Raw genomic sequence first — 19,166 nt, forward strand, 5'->3', positions numbered from 1 at the left:
AAAAAACCCGAGTTTAGTGTAGTTTGCACCTGCATATTTTGAAAAACACCTTCAAATTTAAAACTTGAAGACACAAGTGCCTCAAGATTTCGAGAAGTTATAGAACAAAAACCTTCAGATTTCAAGATTTTCTTTTATAAATAATTTCACAATTTTTAGATAAAGGTATTCCACTTTTTGGGAAGATACTTTTTTTTGAACGCCTTTGGTCAACACGATGCGGTATGAGTGGTTGCCCACGTGTTGGTAAGTGTGACCAGGCCCATAGCCAGTGGGACAAGGACCCACCACCATGGTGTATGAGAGCCACTTAAGGAGCAAGGGCTGAGCTTCTCTTGCCTTAGCCAAAGTCTTCTTTATAATTTAGTTTGTACTCTAAAAAATTGTATTGTGAATTTTTGTCTTTATACCCTCATCTCATCATTGCCCAATGCAAAGATAATGAATTAAGTAATGACACCTGAAACCTTGGTAAAAGGGGGAAAAATATTTTATATTTTAATCCCCTAGGCAAATTCGAACCGACTCATATGATATCCTCTCTCTCTCTCTCTCTCTTAATCTCTCCTCTTCATGTTAATTACCGTCTAATCTCCAAATCAACTTTCATTTATTCTCCCAAATCATCTGTGAAGCCATTGCTCGACTTTCTGCCAGCAGCACAGTAAGACTAAGCCCGTTAATCAAAGTTAAATCAGAAACTGTATGCAAATAATCTGCACATATTTTACATGTAGTCAAACTTAAGAGTGCGTCCTGACTGGATTAACAGTCTATCACAGGTTTTTGCACAGATCAACATTTTTTGTTCCTTTAAATGCTTTGAATAGCAGAAGATTAGATTGTCCTAATTCCCACTTAAGACTCTCTAGTAGCTCTAAAAGATGATGTAACCATCCTTTCTGGCCATTTAATCCCTCTGATAAGCCCTGATCTAGCAATAGATTTGTGCAGTATCAAAGATGTTATGTACCAGTAGGTGGATTATGTTAGGGAAAAGCTGTAGAACACTCTAATCAGGCTAATTATAACCCATTGGCAGCTTCAATCGAACTAATTAATTCTTGTGTTTGTGTGTACGTTGTGTGTGCAGGATGAGCTACCAAGCTTGATTATATATTTATTGGTAAAAGAGAAGTGTTTGGAAAAGATGGAGAGTTCACGGGGAGGTCTGGAGGGTGGTGGCCCTTCAAGGAGGCTGTCAAGGACCATCACCACTGGTGCCTTAGCTGATGTCATGGACCCTGAAGTGGTGCCATCATCACTCGCTGTCATTGCGCCCATCCTTCGTGTTGCCAACGAGATCGAAGACAAGAACCCCCGCATTGCATACCTCTGTAAGCTCTTTTGAAAACAATCACCCTGTAAGCTCTTAAAAGCTCTTTTTTTTGAAAACAATCTCATCAATGTCAAAGTTTAACATACATACAGTGCAAATGCTTAATATACACATCTACACACACACACACACACACACACACACACACACACACACATGCATATGTATACATACACATACACATACACATACAAATGCGCAATGGACACATGCATGCATACATTCATATGTAGGCACGGATGTACCACACAAATACATACATACATACACACACACACACATGCAAATGCATGATATACACATGTATATACAAACATGAAGACACATTTCTCATGTATGCATTGGACAGTAAATATGCCTACTTACATTTTGCATGTATGTACTTGGTTAAGAAGCATGTCTGTAAGCTCTTCTACTAGGAGTTAGGGTTTTAGCTCTTTCTCTATTTTGAAGTCAGAATCATTAACATTAAATTTTAACATACATAGGTGAGTAACATGCAAAAGCAAACAATGTGCGCATGTATAGATGCACATATGTACATTTTGCATGTATGTATCAGAGTAAATTTGTATGTCTATCTTTGCACAGTTGAAAAGATGGAAGTTTGACATACTTACATATGTACATTCATGCAGATGCACATTTGTATACACTGATTCAGAATGGTTGTTTTTGAGTTTTTTTGTAGGCCGTTTTTATGCATTTGATAAAGCACATAAATTAGACCCCTCCTCAGCAGGGCGAGGGGTTAGGCAGTTCAAGACGGCTCTACTTCACAAACTAGAACGGGTACGCTTTGAAAACTTTGTACTGGGTTGCACATCCTTTATGTATGCATGCATGTGACCATCTGTTACTGGAAATTACATTCCGACAGGCATTGTGGGCATATCTTGCTATGTCTTTGCTTTCTTGCTTTTAGTTGGTAGGCGATTGCTGTTTGAGATGGCCAGGAAACAAGCCCTGCTGCTAACTTGAGTATAAGTGGGGCTTTGTACATTGCAGGATGATGAGATGACCCGCAGTAAGAGGCATGCCACTAGTGATGCAAGGGAGATGCAAAATTATTATCAGGATTTTTTTGATAACTATGTGAAGTCACTAGATAGCACTACTAGTGCTAATATGGATCGGTATGTACTAATCAATCATGACATCAATCTTGTATGTTGTGTCTTTCTTGCACCCTTGGTATTAACCTCCTTTATAAGCTCATGCAAATGGATTAAGATAAGGTTATGTGAGGCCTTTTTATCCTGGTGTCCTGGACACGATTAACAGTCTATTGCTGACTGTAGTGCTCACTTGGCACGAGCATATCAGACGGCAGCTGTTCTCTTTGATGTATTGAAAGCAGTGAACCAGCAGACAGAACTGGACCCTCAGGTGAGCTTGCTAGCCCATACCAATATGGTAACTAGTATTCACTTTAGTGGGAAAGTGGCTCAATTTTATTGATCTGAGATCCAGTACATGCATACAAGAACAGATTATAGAAGCGGCAAAAGAAGTGGAAGCCAAAACACAAATTTATGTTGCCTACAACATATTACCACTGGACCCAACTGGCGCATCCGAAGCAATTATGATGTTTCCAGAGGTAAGTTTTCTGCTATCCCTTATTACATTAGGGCTCACAACAGGTTACTAAACCCTAACCCTAATCCTAACCACGATTGGTAGCTTAGCATGACACATGCATCCAATGATTGAGGATGATGCATATGGACATCCTCTCCTGCTTATTTGGAACAATGCATGCACCACTTGTGGATCAATTGGTATTGGTGCTGTGGCAACATTTGGTGGGGCTCTATTGGGATATTTAGCTGCTTTTGGAACATGCTCTGGTGCTGGTTCTATGTGCTTGATTTGCCAGATTATGGTCCATGTAAATTGTTTGGTGCACTTATGACAATGGTCTATGCCACCTGCACACTAGTCCCCAGCCAATGGAACGGTTACAATCTGATCTTTGTTTGATGGAAAATCAGATGCACCTATATCCATGTTTTCAATCAATGGAACTCATACAAACTGGTGTTGAACTGCGGAGAGTTATACACCCTCCTACTTAGCTTTGACCACAAACACAAATATTGAATGGATACACCTAACTGAACATGATGATGGTCCCTTGTCTGCAGACCCTGAATTCATGCTGTGAGCAATCGATTGAAGTTTATGGCATGCTCATTCACTCCTATGCAGTTGCATCTCACATATTTCCTGCCAAAGCACTTGGGGGCTGATGAAAATCAGCCCAATAAAGCACTTGGCATTGATGAAAATTCTCTTTTGTACACAACACTTCTACTCATCTCCACATTGAAAATCTTGTATTTGAAACCTCCAATTTTCTTTATTCTTTTTGAGCCCTCTTCTCCTTCTTCCTCTTTTCCCTTCTTCCTCTTCTTCCTTCTTCTTTTTCTTTCTCCTCCTCCTCCTCCATCCCCCCCCCCCCAACTTCCCCCCTCCTCTCTCTCTCTCTCTCTCTCTCTCTCTCTATAATGGACAGCAAATTGAGATGGTGCAGACATTCAAGTATCTGGGAGTTGATGTCCCGGCAAATCACAGGTGGAATCAGTGTGTACAAAGAAGGATTGATGCTGGGTGGGGGAAATATTACCACTTTGAGAATGATTGCAGCAGTAGTAACACCAAGAGATGGCACATTAGGCGCATATTATTCGATGCATATGTCTTACAAACGGTGCTCTATGGAGTTGAGGTATGGGGTGGCAGTATCTCTCCATCAACATGGAATGACATTGAGAAAATGCAAAAGGCATTCCTTAGAAGACACTTGGGAGTCAAAATTACCACTCCGTACTCTATATTACTCCTTGAAACAGGCAGCAGACCCATTGAGCTCCGAGCACTTGAAAGGGTTTTTAAGTACATAAGGAAGGTCAAATCCATGAAGGTAGAGAGACTACCGAGGAAAGCATGGGAAGCAAGTAAGAGACCACAAGAGACAAACAAAAGTAAGATGCTATCATCAGGATGGATGCATGACATCAAGGGCTGGTTCCAAAGATGGGGTGTAGCCTCGTACCTAGATACATCACCAGACAAAGTAGACGAGATAGCATTCCACCAAGCATTATTGGAAGCACTACATTGCCAATGGCAATCAGCAGAAAAAAGGGCTAAATATGAATACTACTGTTCGCACATTAATCCAAACCACTGGGTCACATACTCACAAGAAGAAGATAATGCTCAGAAATACATAAGCACACCCATTCCTCTTAATGCCAGGCGAGGTCTTGCGCTCATCCGCACCCGGTCACACACTCTCGAGATTGAGAGAGGAGCATGGAGCGGTGTCTCGAGAGAGAAAAGATTATGTCGGCTATGTAGTCTGGGAGCAGTGGAGACAGAGGAGCATGTTCTTTTAACATGCCCACAATATCAGCACATAAGGAGAGATTTCAGCACCACTTTAGAAGGATACACCGACTTAGTGAATTTGCTCCCGCATGGCCAACTTGCTGCCCTTGGCATATACTTCATCAAAATTCTCAAGCACCGTGACTACCTTGTAACGCAATTGGCCACACACTAGTCTTTTTTTTTCCCTCCCATGAAAGGAGGAGGCTTTGTTTACAGCTTTTGTACTTACTTCGTGGGGGTCCCATGGGCCGTTTTTTCGGCCTTCCGAGGACGATAATATATTCTTCTTCTTCTCCCCCTCATTTTATGTGGTCACCTCACAATTATCTTTCTTATATAGAGAGGCCCCAGCGGAGATTGTGTAGAAGTATGTATAGCTTGGAGCCACTTTAACAGGTCTCAAGCTTTGCATGATGATTGCTGCCATTGACCGACTAGCGAGGGGGCATGCCTCTTTAGCTTGTCTTGAGGGACAGTGTTTCCAGGCACATTTCTAGGAGCCCCGTACTAAGTGTTGACTCTTTGACTCTTTAGTACGACCGGTAGCTATGTATGGTGCAACCTTCTGGGGGCTAGGGCTAGGGAAGGATGAGTGGAGGAGCATAGAGAGGCTATAGGTGATGATGTTGTCACGCATGATCAGGAGGAAGCCATATGCACCACATGACATTATACATGTAGAGTTTGGGGTGGCCCCACTATAGATGGCCTCTTTCAGACCGTCACTTACATTCAACATGTATACACTCTTGATAGAGATGGCCTCCCACACTAGAGCAGAGTCACATGGGGACGGGGACGGGGACGGGGACGGGGTCGGGAACAGCAAAAAAAAACATCTTTTTTAAAAGCAATTTAGGAGTTGCATGCATGACATACATATAGAGACACACTTTGAACAAAAATTTACACCGAATAGACAAAAAAACAAGAGTCATTTTGAGCAAAATGCGCTAATAAAACATCGATGGCACACTGATTATGTGATTGATAGTTTGATAGATACAAAGAGATAAGTACATGCCTCATGGGCAGTGAGGGTTACAAAAAAGAGTGGGTACAAAATAGAGATACTAGATAGATCACAATAGATCATGGCCATTGGCAGTGGTTGGGCACAAAAAAGGTGAGATGGCTCAAGGCTCAAGAGTCAAGCCTCAAGCTCCTGAAGTGCTAGCCTCGCGGGAGGCTTGGAAGTCGAAGTCGTCGATGCCATTTGAAGCCTCCTCCTCCCCCTCAGGCTGTAGCTCCTCCTCTACCTCCTCAAGATGCTCCTGAGCTGCAGGATCTTGCTGTGCCATCTCCATTCGGTGAAGGGATCCGCCTTCCCTGTTGCTGTCGCACATAGCATGCGCACGTTAGCGCTCACAAAAACCAAATCACTTGCCCTTTGCACTTCAAGGTGGTTCCTCTTCTTAGAGGCAATGTGACTGTAAACGCTCCAAAGTTGCTCCAAGCAACTAGAGCTCACAGCCTGGCTAAGGATGCGAATAGCCAAGCGCTGCAACTCCGGCCCTTCTGATCCGTAATTCTCCCACCAAAGAGGAGACCCAATCTTGAGGCTGTCAAGCTGTGCATCTAAACATCCAAAAGATCCCTGCCGCGTCCTGTACTGAGATAGCTGGTCTCTGATCTTCCGCCTGATGGTAGGGTCAGGCTCTAAGCGCTCCAAAATGATCCGCCATCCCGTGCTTACTTCCTTGTCGGCCTCTTGCTTTCTGCCCTGGAACTCTGGATCAACCACAAAGGTAGCCGCATGAAGAGGGGAGTAGTAGGAGTTCCACCTGGACTCACATAATGAGTGGATCTCCTCAAACTCGGCCCTGTCTGGCACAAGCTGCTGGAGTGACTCGATCATGTGATCCATGGCCTCATAGACCTTGCCGATACATGGTTCACGGCCGTCAATGGCTCGTAGAAGGTGAACAATAGGCTTGACCAAGGCGTCGAGTGTCTTCACCTTCTCCCACCAAGCGGCATCGTCGGCGCGATCTCGGCACGTTCTCCCTGTTGCCGATTTTGACTGCGGCATGGCAGAAAATTCATCACTAAGGAAAAGCCCTCTTAGGGCTCCGCCACATGTAGACAAGCGGCCTAGCATGAGGAAGTTGTATGCAAACCTTGTCTCAGAATACTTGAGGAGGGAAAGAGTGCTCCTTTTAGAGAACTCATGTCGCAGCCTTTGGTGGTTGAGGACAAAGGATACAAGCTGGTTAGCCTCCTCAATGGTGGGTGCAATCCATGGCAAGGCACCTATGTCTTTGAGGAGGTTGTTGAGACAATGGGCCATGCAAAAAGAAACTGTGATGGATGGATACATTGACTCAATAATGGTCCCGGCTGCCCTATTTGACGCCTCTCCATCCGCCACCATGCCGACCACAAGCTCCGGCCCAATGACCTCGATCGTGGACGCCCATTCCGCGGCAAGCACATCCACGGCCTTCCCAGTGCCACTCGCATCATGTGACTCGATGAAGTACACTTTGCCCCTTGAGTAGGCCACCACTCCATGGATGGAGCGCTTGCGCGTGTCACTCCATCCGTCTACAATGAGAGAGACTCCGTTAGTCTCCCACGTTGCCTTTGTATCCGCTGCCGCGTGCTCAACGGCCAACTTCTCCCTATCAAGCAAAGTGGTGCAAATCTTTTCCGATGAAGGTGGCACATAAGAGGGGCCATATTCCCCGATCTTTGTGGCCATCTCACGGAAGTAAGGAGACCTATTTCAAGTAAGGAAAACCATGCAGCATGTTAGCTTTTTTTGGCAATATGACAAATGCTTTGAAGCATGAGACATAAAAAAAAAAAAGAGTGAAGAGAATTGAGTCTCGACTCTCACCGTGCCGCTTGAAACGCAATGTGGTCGTGGTAGAAGAACCTAGCCACCGACCTATCCACCTCATCCTTCAATTTTGGGTTCCAATTCTCGTTAAGAGTGGATTGACGGCGGATGGGAATGGAGGCACCCGATGTGGATGGAGTGGACTTGAATGGTTGAGAGCTTGAAGCAAGATTTGGGTTCCTCTCCACCTCCATTCGCGTCGGTCAGAGTCACATGGGGACGGGGGACGGGGAAGTGCCGTCCGAGGACGGAGTCGGGAATGGCAAAAAAAAACCTTTTTTAAAAGCAATTTAGGAGTTGTATGCATGACATACATATAGAGACACACTTTGAACAAAAATTTACACCGAATAGACAAAAAAACAAGAGTCATTTTGAGCAAAATGCGCTAATAAAACATCAATGGCACACTGATTATGTGATTGATAGTCTGATAGATACAAAGAGATAAGTACATGCCTCATGGGCAGTGAGGGTTACAAAAAAGAGTGGGTACAAAATAGAGATACTAGATAGATCACAATAGATCATGGCCATTGGCAGTGGGCACAAAAAAGGTGAGATGGCTCAAGGCTCAAGAGTAAAGCCTCAAGCTCCTGAAGTGCTAGACTCGCGGGAGGCTTGGAAGTCGAAGTCGTCGATGCCATTTGAAGCCTCCTCCTCCCCCTCAGGCTGTAGCTCCTCCTCTACCTCCTCAAGATGCCCGTGAGCTGCAGGATCCTGCTGTGCCATCTCCCATTCGGTGAAGGGATCCGCCTTCCCTGTTGCTGTCGCACATAGCATGCGCAAGTTAGCGCTCACAAAAACCAAATCACTTGCCCTTTGCACTTCAAGGCGGTTCCTCTTCTTAGAGGCAATGTGACTGTAAACGCTCCAAAGTTGCTCCAAGCAACTAGAGCTCACAGCCTGGCTAAGGATGCGAATAGCCAAGCGCTGCAACTCCGGCCCATGTGATCCGTAATCCTCCGACCAAAGAGGAGACCCAATCTTGAGGCGGTCAAGCTGTGCATCTAAACATCCAAAAGATCCCTGCCGCGTCCTGTACTGAGATAGCTGGTCTCTGATCTTTCGCCTGATGGTAGGGTCAGGCTCTAAGCGCTCCAAAATGATCCGCCATCCCCTGCTTACTTCCTTGTCGGCCTCTTGCTTTCTGCCCTGGAACTCTAGATCAACCACAAAGGCAGCCGCATGAAGAGGGGAGTAGTAGGAGTTCCACCTGGACTCACATAATGAGTGGATCTCCTCAAACTCGGCCCTGTCTGGCACAAGCTGCTGGAGTGACTCGATCATGCGATCCATGGCCTCATAGACCTTGCCGATACATGGTTCACGGCCGTCAATGACTCGTAGAAGGTGAACAATAGGCTTGACCAAGGCGTCGAGTGTCTTCACCTTCTCCCACCAAGCGGCATCGTCGGCGCGATCTCGGCACGTTCTCCCTGTTTTGCCGATTTTACTGCGGCATGGCAGAAAATTCATCACTAAGGAAAAGCCCTCTTAGGGCTCCGCCACATGTAGAGAAGCGGCCTAGCATGAGGAAGTTGTATGCAAACCTTGTCTCAGAATACTTGAGGAGGGAAAGAGTGCTCCTTTTAGAGAACTCATGTCGCAGCCTTTGGTGGTTGAGGACAAAGGATAACAAGCTGGTTAGCCTTCTCAATGGTGGGTGCAATCCATGGCAAGGCACCTATGTCTTTGAGGAGGTTGTTGAGACAATGGGCCATGCAAAAAGAAACTGTGATGGATGGATACATTGACTCAATAATGGTCCCGGCTGCCCTATTTGACGTCTCTCCATCCGCCACCATGCCGACCACAAGCTCCGGTCCAATGACCTCGATCGTGGACGCCCATTCCGCGGCAAGCACATCCACGGCCTTCCCAGTGCCACTCGCATCATGTGACTCGATGAAGTACACTTTGCCCCTTGAGTAGGCCACCACTCCATGGATGGAGCGCTTGCGCGTGTCACTCCATCCGTCTACAATGAGAGAGACTCCGTTAGTCTCCCACGTTGCCTTTGTATCTGCCGCCGCATGCTCAACGGCCAACTTCTCCCTATCAAGCAAAGTGGTGCAAATCTTTTCCGATGAAAGTGGCACATAAATATTCCCCGATCTTTGTGGCCATCTCACGGAAGTAAGGAGACCTATTTCAAGTAAGGAAAACCATGCAGCATGTTAGCTTTTTTTGGCACTATGACAAATGCTTTGAAGCATGAGACATTAAAAAAAAAAGAGTGAAGAGAATTGAGTCTCGACTCTCACCGTGCCGCTTGAAACGCAATGTGGTCGTGGTAGAAGAACCTAGCCACCGACCTATCCACCTCATCCTTCAATTTTGGGTTCCAATTCTCGTTAAGAGTGGATTGACGGCGGATGGGAATGGAGGCACCCGATGTGGATGGAGTGGACTTGAATGGTTGAGAGCTTGAAGCAAGATTTGGGTTCCTCTCCACCTCCATTCGCGTCGCAATTCCATGCCCTTGAACCACCGCCCACTCCACGACTAGTGTAGTGGACCTCATCCCACCATGACCATGTGTGCACCGTCGGCCTCCTTCGTGAAGAGCCCGCAACGGAAGATGTGGCGGCGGCGCCTTCACCTTGAGATGCCATGAATGATGATAGTGTGAGAGAGAGGGAAGAAGGGTGCAATAGAGAGTTGTAAGTTGCCGCTTGACTCTTGAGGCTTGCAAGTCTCAAGAGGGATGGATCATGGAACTTGGGGAGAGAGAGAGAGAGAGATGGCTTGGAAGTTGGCACAATGTAGATAGTATAGAGAGAGAGAGAGGGCTAACTTGCCACTTGGGCCTTGAGGCTTGGACAATGGAACTTGGAACTTTGGAAGCTTGAGGCTTGAGCAATGAGGCTTGAAGCTTTAAACTTGAGTGTGGAGAAAAGTCCTAAAGTGTGCCTTGTTTTATAGCTGGAAATCTGCCCGTTTCTGCCCGTTTTCTGCCTGTTTCTGGCCGTCCCCTCACCGCGTCCCCTGCCCGTCCCGCGTTTCAACAACGCGTCCCCGGCACGACTTCATGCGTCCCCACACTGCACGGTGGTCCCCTGCGCGTCCCTCCCGTCCCCGGCCGTCCGCGTTCCCGCGTCCCGCGTCCCTAAGGGCAGTCCCTGCGTCCCCGTGTGACTCTGGCGTTGGTTGCTCTCGTGCTCTCACCACATCATGAGGATCAACGGCAACATGTCGCCCTCCCTTTGTCGCCTCGGCCGCCTCATAAACCTTGAGCTTCTCAAGAAGCTCCGCTCGCTTCTCAGGAGTAATGCGTGCGCAAAATTGCACTTGATGACCGGCCTCGTGCAAAAAGTGAGCTCGCACTTTGTTGTTTCCGCCACTTCTCTTGTAGGAACAAAGCTTGCAATTCCATGCCCTTGAACCACCGCCCACTCCACGACTAGTGTAGTGGACCTCATCCCACCATGACCATGTGTGCACCGCCGGCCTCCTTCGTGAAGAGCCCGCAACGGAAGATGTGGCGGCGGCGCCTTCACCTTGAGATGCCATGAATGATGATAGTGTGAGAGAGAGGGAAGAAGGGTGCAATAGAGAGTTGCAAGTTGCCGCTTGACTCTTGAGGCTTGCAAGTCTCAAGAGGGATGGATCATGGAACTTGGGGAGAGAGAGAGAGAGAGATGGCTTGGAAGTTGGCACAATGTAGATAGTATAGAGAGAGAGAGAGGGCTAACTTGCCACTTGGGCCTTGAGGCTTGGACAATGGAACTTGGAACTTTAGAAGCTTGAGGCTTGAGCAATGAGGCTTGAAGCTTCAAACTTGAGTGTGCAGAAAAGTCCTAAAGTGTGCCTTCTTTTATAGCTGGAAATCTGCCCGTTTCTGGCCGTTGGAGGCGTCCCCTCACCGCGTCCCCTGCCCGTCCTGCGTTTCGGGAACGCGTCCCCGGGACGACTTCATGCGTCCCCACACTGCACGGCGTCCCGTGCGCGTCCCCGGCCGTCCGCGTCCCGCGTCCCCGTGTGACTCTGCACTAGAGTCCTCTATGTAGGTATATTGCGAGAGGGAGAGGAAGCAGGTGAGACAAGCTGGACTGCCCTCGTCCACACAGCCACCACTATTACCAATACATGCATGGTATCCGGAGGTAGTTGAGTGGTTTCATGCACATGGCATAAAGATGGATTGTCTCCCTCCATTTTAGTACAACGTAGATCCCCCCTATCTCTAGCTCTCACAACATGAGATCAACCAGATCATCCGGTTAGATCTACTCGGACGACACATACTCGGACATGGGTGTCACCGTTAGAGATTGGTAAGAAGTGAGTTCTACAGAGATCACTTTTTGAGACTCTTCGAGGATGGAATCATGGAGATCTCGAGATACATACAAATACACGTCACATGCTATGCATATACTGATTGGCCAGCTCAGGGTATCCTTCAACCACCTCTCAGAGTAGAGACTGGCAGAGCCGAGAATATCCCACAGGAGCAGAGGATATGAAGAGTATGCACCACGGGAGCGGTAGAGGATGAGGCTCATTATATGTTTAGCTGTTTGACTTACTATGAGATATGGGGGAGATTCCATTGCTGTTTTCAAGAGGGATTTGGGCCACTCGAAAGGGTGATAGATCAAAGATGCCTCGGCATGTACTTGATGGAGCTCAAACAGCACATGGAGAACGTTAGACTTGTGAATTGCTTCTATTGTCATGTGCATCCCGCACTTGGATGACACATGGCCATATTTGTATAGCAAGTGCAAGTCTTATAGTGGTAATTGGGTGTTTGTGAGCCCTTGTCCAGGACAAGTTAGCTGGGGACCCACTATAGGGTCATGGTCAGGTGTGCATGTCCCACATATGAAGTCAGTGCATGTCACACATGTCTGTAACCTTTGGAATGATGTAGAGGTGTACTGGCATTTGTTAGGCTTCCAACCGGATGCACAGGCACTAGTCTAGGTCAAAGGATAGGCCTTGTAGAAGAGTGTCTCATTGACAGCCATGTATAACCTATCCAAGAGCTACCAAAGAGCCCATGGCTATTGGGGCTGCCTGTAGGCCAACTTATAGCACTTGGACAGTGTTATAGAAGCCCATAGAACCCTGTTGGCCAGCAACAAGGCTACCATTTCACACGTGTGAAAGAGAGGCATTGAATGCTGATTTATGCTAGTCGTGAGCAAGTTGACAGCAATTATTTGGACCAACCTGTATGTCTAGGGCCTATATAAGCTTAAAGCAATGGTCAACCTTTTGCAGAAATAGGGCCTATATAAGCTTAAAGCAATGGTCAACCTTTTGCAGAAATCATCTCATATTCTCTGCAAGTGCTGAAGTCCAAGGGCTAGAACAGCCAAGAAGGGGCTAAAGGCAAGGTGGAAAGTGTAGATCAAGGGGCTATCTTCAGGCCGAAGTCTATCTCCGCCAAGTGAAGGTATCCAAGTCAATTCAGTCGTGGTTATTTACAGCCAGCAGTTTGTCATTTTACTCATTCAAGAAAGCCAATACACCATACATGGTGGGGGCCCTTTAGAGGGTATTTGGGACTTAGTCCTCTCTCTCTCTCTCTCTCTCTCTCTCTCTCTCCCTACTGATATATTGTAGGGCTAGATACTTACCTTCAGTTCTTTCTTTTCTTTTCTAGACAGTGTATCAGATGTCACATGGTTGTAACTTTGGTCTCATAGGTCACTGTGGCCTTTTGAAGACGTTAATATAACATTTCATTTCATTTCTCTCTCTCTCTCTCTCTCTGCAGTCTTATCTTCTCTATGTTGTGCTATTTATCGTTAGGAACAAAGGGTGAAAATATTTATCAAAGTACAATCCTTTTGTGTAAGCTTCCACTTGTTACGGTGGTATTAAAGCTTTGCTTTTTGGTGGAAATTCAGGTAGGAAAAAAAAGATTTTTTTTGTCACTTGTGTGGTGGTTTTTTAGACGTCGGAAGCACTCCCCATCCCAATGTGACTCTTGTCCCTTGAAGGATGGTTGGTTTTCAGCCTCTGGAAACCAATAGTGGATGGTTTATTTGCGGTTAGGAAGAACCTTGAATCTTGATCACTCCCACTGTGGCGACCTCCCATGATGAGAGAGCACTAGATTGAGGATGAGACTGTCACTTTTACAGTGACGGCATCAGGGAGCAAGGCTCTCTGTGGGGACCAGATACAAACAATGTTTTAGGTGAAGGAATAGGGAGATCAATTGTGTGAGCAAAAAGCCATGATCTAGGCCCTAGAGAAGTGACGACCTCTTCCAACCTCTTCTTCCCCCATTCCTCCTCCCTCCCTCTCGCCAATTCTCACCGAGATTACTTCTGAGATCCATATTTTGACTATAACTCCATCAAGGGGTTGATGTAGCAGGTCCGTTCTCCGCTTGAATTGCAGCAATTGGAGGTTGAGCCTCGGATGGAGGTGGACCGTGAATCAACAGCACACGTTGTTGCTGTGGAGGACCAAAGGCGACACATGGAACACGAGTGTTTCCTTGCAGCTCTCGGTGCAAGGGTGGTACCGGCGTCTTTCTCGACTCATCTTCACGAGAAGCTGAATTTCAGTATGCATAACGGTAAACTCAATCCTGAGGCTTTGATTCTTGGACTCATCAGTTTGAAGCTTATTTCGTTGTGCGGGTAGAAAGGCAGATGTGGATAAAGTGGTATTAGGCTATATCTTGGTGGACTCATTGGGCCCATGCCAATAAATGGGACCAATTTGTCACTTATCTCTGGAAGTGGTTTCTACTGTCTCAATATCTTGAGCAGCTTGAGATCTTGAGGATGAGTTCCGGGGATTGCGCCAAAATGTACAGTTGAACAAATCAGAGGAGGACAAGAGAGGGAAATTCTTGTATGGTTTAGCCACGTTGATCCAATGGGATTTGTGTATGTTTGAACCACTGACCTTCGAATGGGAACTAACGCTCACACAAGTGTCGAAATGAAGTACAATAGTGGAAAGCCCAAGCCTTCCTAGCCCATAGTGCTTGAGGCAGCTACTACAAGTGGCAAGGGCTTGAACCCTTTTTGCTCCCGCCTACCCCTTACTCCTTTGCCCCAGCTTGTCCCACTGCTGCTCCCGCCTGCCCCACAGCTGCCCCCGCCTCTCCTACTTTACCTTTGCTGCCCCAGCTTGCCCCACTGCTGCCCCCGCCTGCCCATTTGCTGCCCTTGTCTGCTCCTTTGCTGCCCCCGCCTGCCCCATCTGCTCCCGCACCCGCCTCTGCCCCCTTCTTCTGCACCGGCCTCTGTTGCTCCTGCATTTTGCTTCCGCCTTGCTGCACCCGCCTTGTCCTTTCCCGTTTCCTTTTTTATTTCAACAGCATTTATATTTGGATTCAAGTCGGCCGCCCACACTTTCTCAATTGGCTTTATGGCTTCTTCTGTCGCAGCCAATCTTTCGTCACTCCCACTGGCTAGGAGAATCATCAATTTTTCACAAGACGAGCTCACCTCTCTTCAGCACGACATTGACCTTGAGGTCCAGACCACCCTTGTTGCAAGAGTTTATGGTTCCCACCCCTCTCGTTCACAGGCCACCCTTGTTGCAAGAGTTTATGGTTCCCATCCCTCTCGTTCACAGGCCCGTGAATGGCTTCTAGCAGCTCTCCCTTCGGAGCTGATTGTGCACTTCCAGGATACTCGTTTGCTTGGTTGAGGCTTCTTCCAGGTGGACTTTCATTCTTCAGAAGCTACTTCTCAGGTTTTGGCTGGCAACCCCTTCCCTCTTGGCCCTAGGAAGATTTTCTTCTTTCAGTACTAGGTGGGCTTTGATCCAGTGGCGGAGGATCAACACCTTACCCCGGTCTCATTGCGGTTCCCTGCTCTTCCTCGGTCCTATTGGAAGCTTTTAGCTTCCATAGGGGCATCCTTTGGCCAGGTTCTAGAGATACCAGTCCTTCCGAGCTCTCCTGCCGCCTCAGCTTTCGTGGCTATTACCGCCACTTTTGATGGTGTACCCCGGGTCCTTGTGCTTGTTCCTGATCCATCGATTACTGACGATCATATTATGATTCAGAGACTTGACGGATCTCATTTTTGCCAGAGGATGGAGATTGCAGGCAGACTTGACCAGTGTCAGATTTGTTGTCGACGGGGCCACATTGCTAGAGATTGTCCTAAATCAAGGGGCCATGCTAGGAGGCGACGTGGTCCTACCCATCAGATGCCTTCTGCAGTTGCCGAGACTCCAATTGCTCCTTTGCCACAACAGACCACACAACGTTGGGTTGTGGTAGATGGCAGCACCCTCGGACCCCCGTACTTGCCCCTTCACCCACACACCTTGTGGAGCACCCTAACCCTTATGCAGCTCTGCCTCATAGGATTTTGATCCTTCTTTGGAAGACGAGGCTTTGCAAGCACATGATCTGGATCCTTCATAGGAGGATGTTACATTACAGCTACAGGATGATTGTACCCTTGAGGATGATGTTGCGCATTCGCATTGTCATGGTACCTCTCCAGTTTTGAGGACTAGCCCTGGCTTTTCCCCGGAGTGGGAGAGAGGTAAGGTTTACATCGTCAGATTTTCCCTCCCTTACCTATGTGAGACGTACTTCCATCTCTAAAGGGGGTCCTTCATCGACCATGAGATCTGGTTGTTCCTACTCTGAGTCTCTATGGTTAGGAGCATAGAGGTTGAGAATACCAATGTGTGTAGTACCCTGCATAAGAAGGATCCACTGTGCTCTCGCAAGCAAAATGACAACATGTCCAATGATGCAAGGCAAGATCAAAGCTGAAATAGAGATACAGACAGCACCCTTGGTACCAACAGCTGGTGACCAAAAGGTGTGTCCCGAGAGAAGCTTGCCTGATCTCCCACATTGGCTAGCATCCAATTTATGCCCTTGCAAGAGCAATACATCCATAGGTCCACATGTAATTGCACAATGAAGCCGGGTTTTTACAATTTGTTTCGGCCGACGCGGAAAAAAACTCCCAAGATCCTGAATGTTCCAAGAGATCCTCCTAAGGGTGAGAGGATTGTCTTCTGGAAATCTCTCACTACACTGATGCCTCTTGTCGACCATTGGATTATTGGTGGGGATTTTAACATGGTTAAGATGCCATTGGATAAAAGAGGTGGACATGAGGGCTTGGTGCATCCTCTTGAAAAAGCGTCTTGGGAGAGGTTTATACTCTCCATTCATGGCAGAGATTGTTGGCATGAGGATGACATTTTGAGGACACCATCCACTCTTCTTTATTCATGGTCTAACAGGAGAAGGGATGCAGGATGTATTTATGCACGGTTAGACAGATTTTATGTGGATGATTGGGTGCTTGACAGAGGGGGGCATACTTTTATTGCTATAGGCATCTCTAAATCGGATCATTGCCCAGTGGTTTTATGTATTAGAGATCTGAATTGCCATGGATCAGTACGCCATGTACGCACCCCTAATCATTTTTTTTCAGATGTAGAGCTATCACGTTGTATGTGTGATATTTGGAGATCTCATGATTTCTCACAAGGCTCTCAAAGCGGCCTTTGCTCTCTGTGATATTAGTGATTTTTATCACACGTGCCCTGTCTAAGAGGCAAGAGGCCTTGGATTTAGAAAGGGCTATTAGATGTAGATTGGCTGCCTTAGAGAAAGAGCACGAGAAACATCCTCATGCTCAATGGGTTGCAGATTCTTTATGTATTGTTAGGGCATAACTTCATCACTCTCTTGAGCAGTGTGCGAAGTACCGTTTCCATGCCCAGGAATCCTTTTGGACACAGATAGGTGGCAGTTGCAACAAACATTTCTTTGCTGCTTACGGCCCATCTCATGCCAAAGATAGTGTTAGGCAGTTGCAGGATTCACATGGCACTCTGTCAGAATATGCAGCGGAAATGATAACCAAACTTGGGTAGACAAGAACAAGTAGACTGCAGAAAATAAACAACACAAGAAACACAGAGAGATAGGTGTGTAAACTCTTCTCTATACACAAGATCCCGAGAAAACTGAATGAATGAGTGGTGGGGGCAAGGGGCCTATATATACACCCCTGGGAGAGCAGTTGGCCAGCATAAAAAGTGCCCACGACTGCTGAAAATGTGTCCACGATTGCATAAATGCAGTCGGCCAATAGAGAAGTGCCCACGACTGAGAAACTATAGTCGGCCAGCAGTCCAGTAGCCCACGACTCATGTGTATGCAGTCGGCCAGCACTGGAGTGCTTTTGGCATCCTCTGGCAACCCTCCCACCACTAGAAAAAATGGAAAAAAATAGGGAAAAAATACGAGGAGTGTGGAAAAATGATAAAACACCTTATACAGGGCGGGCACACCCACAACAGAGGCCCTGGTGTATAAATATAGACAGGAGATGACTTCTAACACACTCTTCACTCAGATCCTCTTATGGTTAGACAGATTGCACTGATTTCTATCGCCAGCTTCTTAGTGCTGAGCCGCACTCTGATTTGAGACACAGGGCATAGAGGAAGGTTTGGAATGCATTGCCACATTTGATCACTGAGGAGATGTGTGCCGCTCTGGATGTCCCTTTTTCTATGCAGGAGTTCAGTCATGCTCTTCATGCCTTACCTCATGGTAGGTGTCCAAGGGAGGATGGCCTCTCCCTTGTTTTTTTCATTACTTTTTGGAATGAGATTGGGGCTGAGATCACATCGGCTCTCTAGGAGATGTGGGACACAGGTTTTATGCCTTCTTCTCTCACTGAGGGGCTTATTTATCTTATTCCTAAGAGTGGGGATAAGACATTGATTGGCCAGTGGAGACCTATCACCTTACTTGGGACTGCATATAAGATTCTTGCTAAGGCAGTGATCATCAGATTGCAGCCAATTTTGCAAGATGTCATTCATGATACTCAAAATGGATTATACAATGGCAGGAGCATCTTTGATAACATTTTCTCATTTTGGGAGGTCGTCGAATGGGCTAAAGCGAGAAATCAGTCCTTAGCCATTCTGCTCTTGGATTTTGAGAAGGCCTATGATAGAGTGGATTGGGACTTCCTTGAGGGTACTCTTAGCCATATGGGCTTCTCTCAGAGATGGATCAAGGGAGTTTCATGCATGTATCATGATGCCCACAGTTGTGGTGATAGAGGAGAGCGGTTTTAGATTTCTCGCTCAGTACGGCAGGGTTACCCTTTAGCCCCATTATTATATATCATAGTTGCAGAGGCCATGAGCATCTTTCTCCGCTCCACTGCTGGTATTTCTGGATTGAGGTTGCCTCTTCGTAGTCAAGAGGAATTGGTTGACTCTAAGTTAGCTGATGACATAGCTATGTTCTTGGAGGCTTCACATATATGCTTATGTTCCTTCCGGGTAGCATTAGAGGAGTTTTGTTTGGCAACAGGGGCACTCATTAATTGGCACAAATCTGTTGGTTTTTGGGTTAGTGATTCATCGAGAGTTGCGTGGGGTGCAGAGCTTGGTTTTACTTGGATCAATAGAGGATGCACTGCTAGATATTTGGGATGCGAGGTTGGGATTGATATTTCTCCTGCACATCAGTTTGCTCCGGTACTTATGAGTATCCTGAAGAAGCTCCTTCATTGGAGCTCCAGGAGATTAGATTTAGCTTCTAGAGCTTTGGTGGCTAATCAGGTATTGCTTACCTTAGCTTGG

General features: G+C 46.8%; 1 protein-coding gene across 5 annotated transcripts in view; it reads left to right on the top strand.

Annotated features, from left to right (window-relative positions):
- The first annotated feature begins 385 nt into the window (after positions 1-385).
- LOC147627069 (callose synthase 3-like) overlaps positions 386-19,166 on the top strand; it is a 117,083-nt gene continuing 98,302 nt past the window's right edge. For 3 of the 5 annotated variants that reach the window (XM_086815630.1, XM_086815635.1, XM_086815632.1), the window contains exons 1-6: positions 386-664; positions 1,094-1,337; positions 2,031-2,131; positions 2,348-2,475; positions 2,641-2,728; positions 2,832-2,942. In XM_086815630.1, the coding sequence (XP_086671756.1) occupies positions 1,151-1,337; positions 2,031-2,131; positions 2,348-2,475; positions 2,641-2,728; positions 2,832-2,942 (615 nt within the window). In that variant the 5' untranslated portion in view covers positions 386-664; positions 1,094-1,150. Of the gene's footprint in view, positions 783-1,093; positions 1,338-2,030; positions 2,132-2,347; positions 2,476-2,640; positions 2,729-2,831; positions 2,943-19,166 lie in introns of all 5 variants that reach the window. The other 2 variants (XM_086815631.1, XM_086815633.1) reach the window with 1 other exon arrangement.

The sequence above is a fragment of the Cibotium barometz genome, chromosome 21 (assembly GCF_041138505.1).
Source record: "Cibotium barometz isolate CiBa-2024 chromosome 21, ASM4113850v1, whole genome shotgun sequence".
In the NCBI taxonomy this organism is placed as follows: domain Eukaryota; kingdom Viridiplantae; phylum Streptophyta; class Polypodiopsida; order Cyatheales; family Cibotiaceae; genus Cibotium; species Cibotium barometz.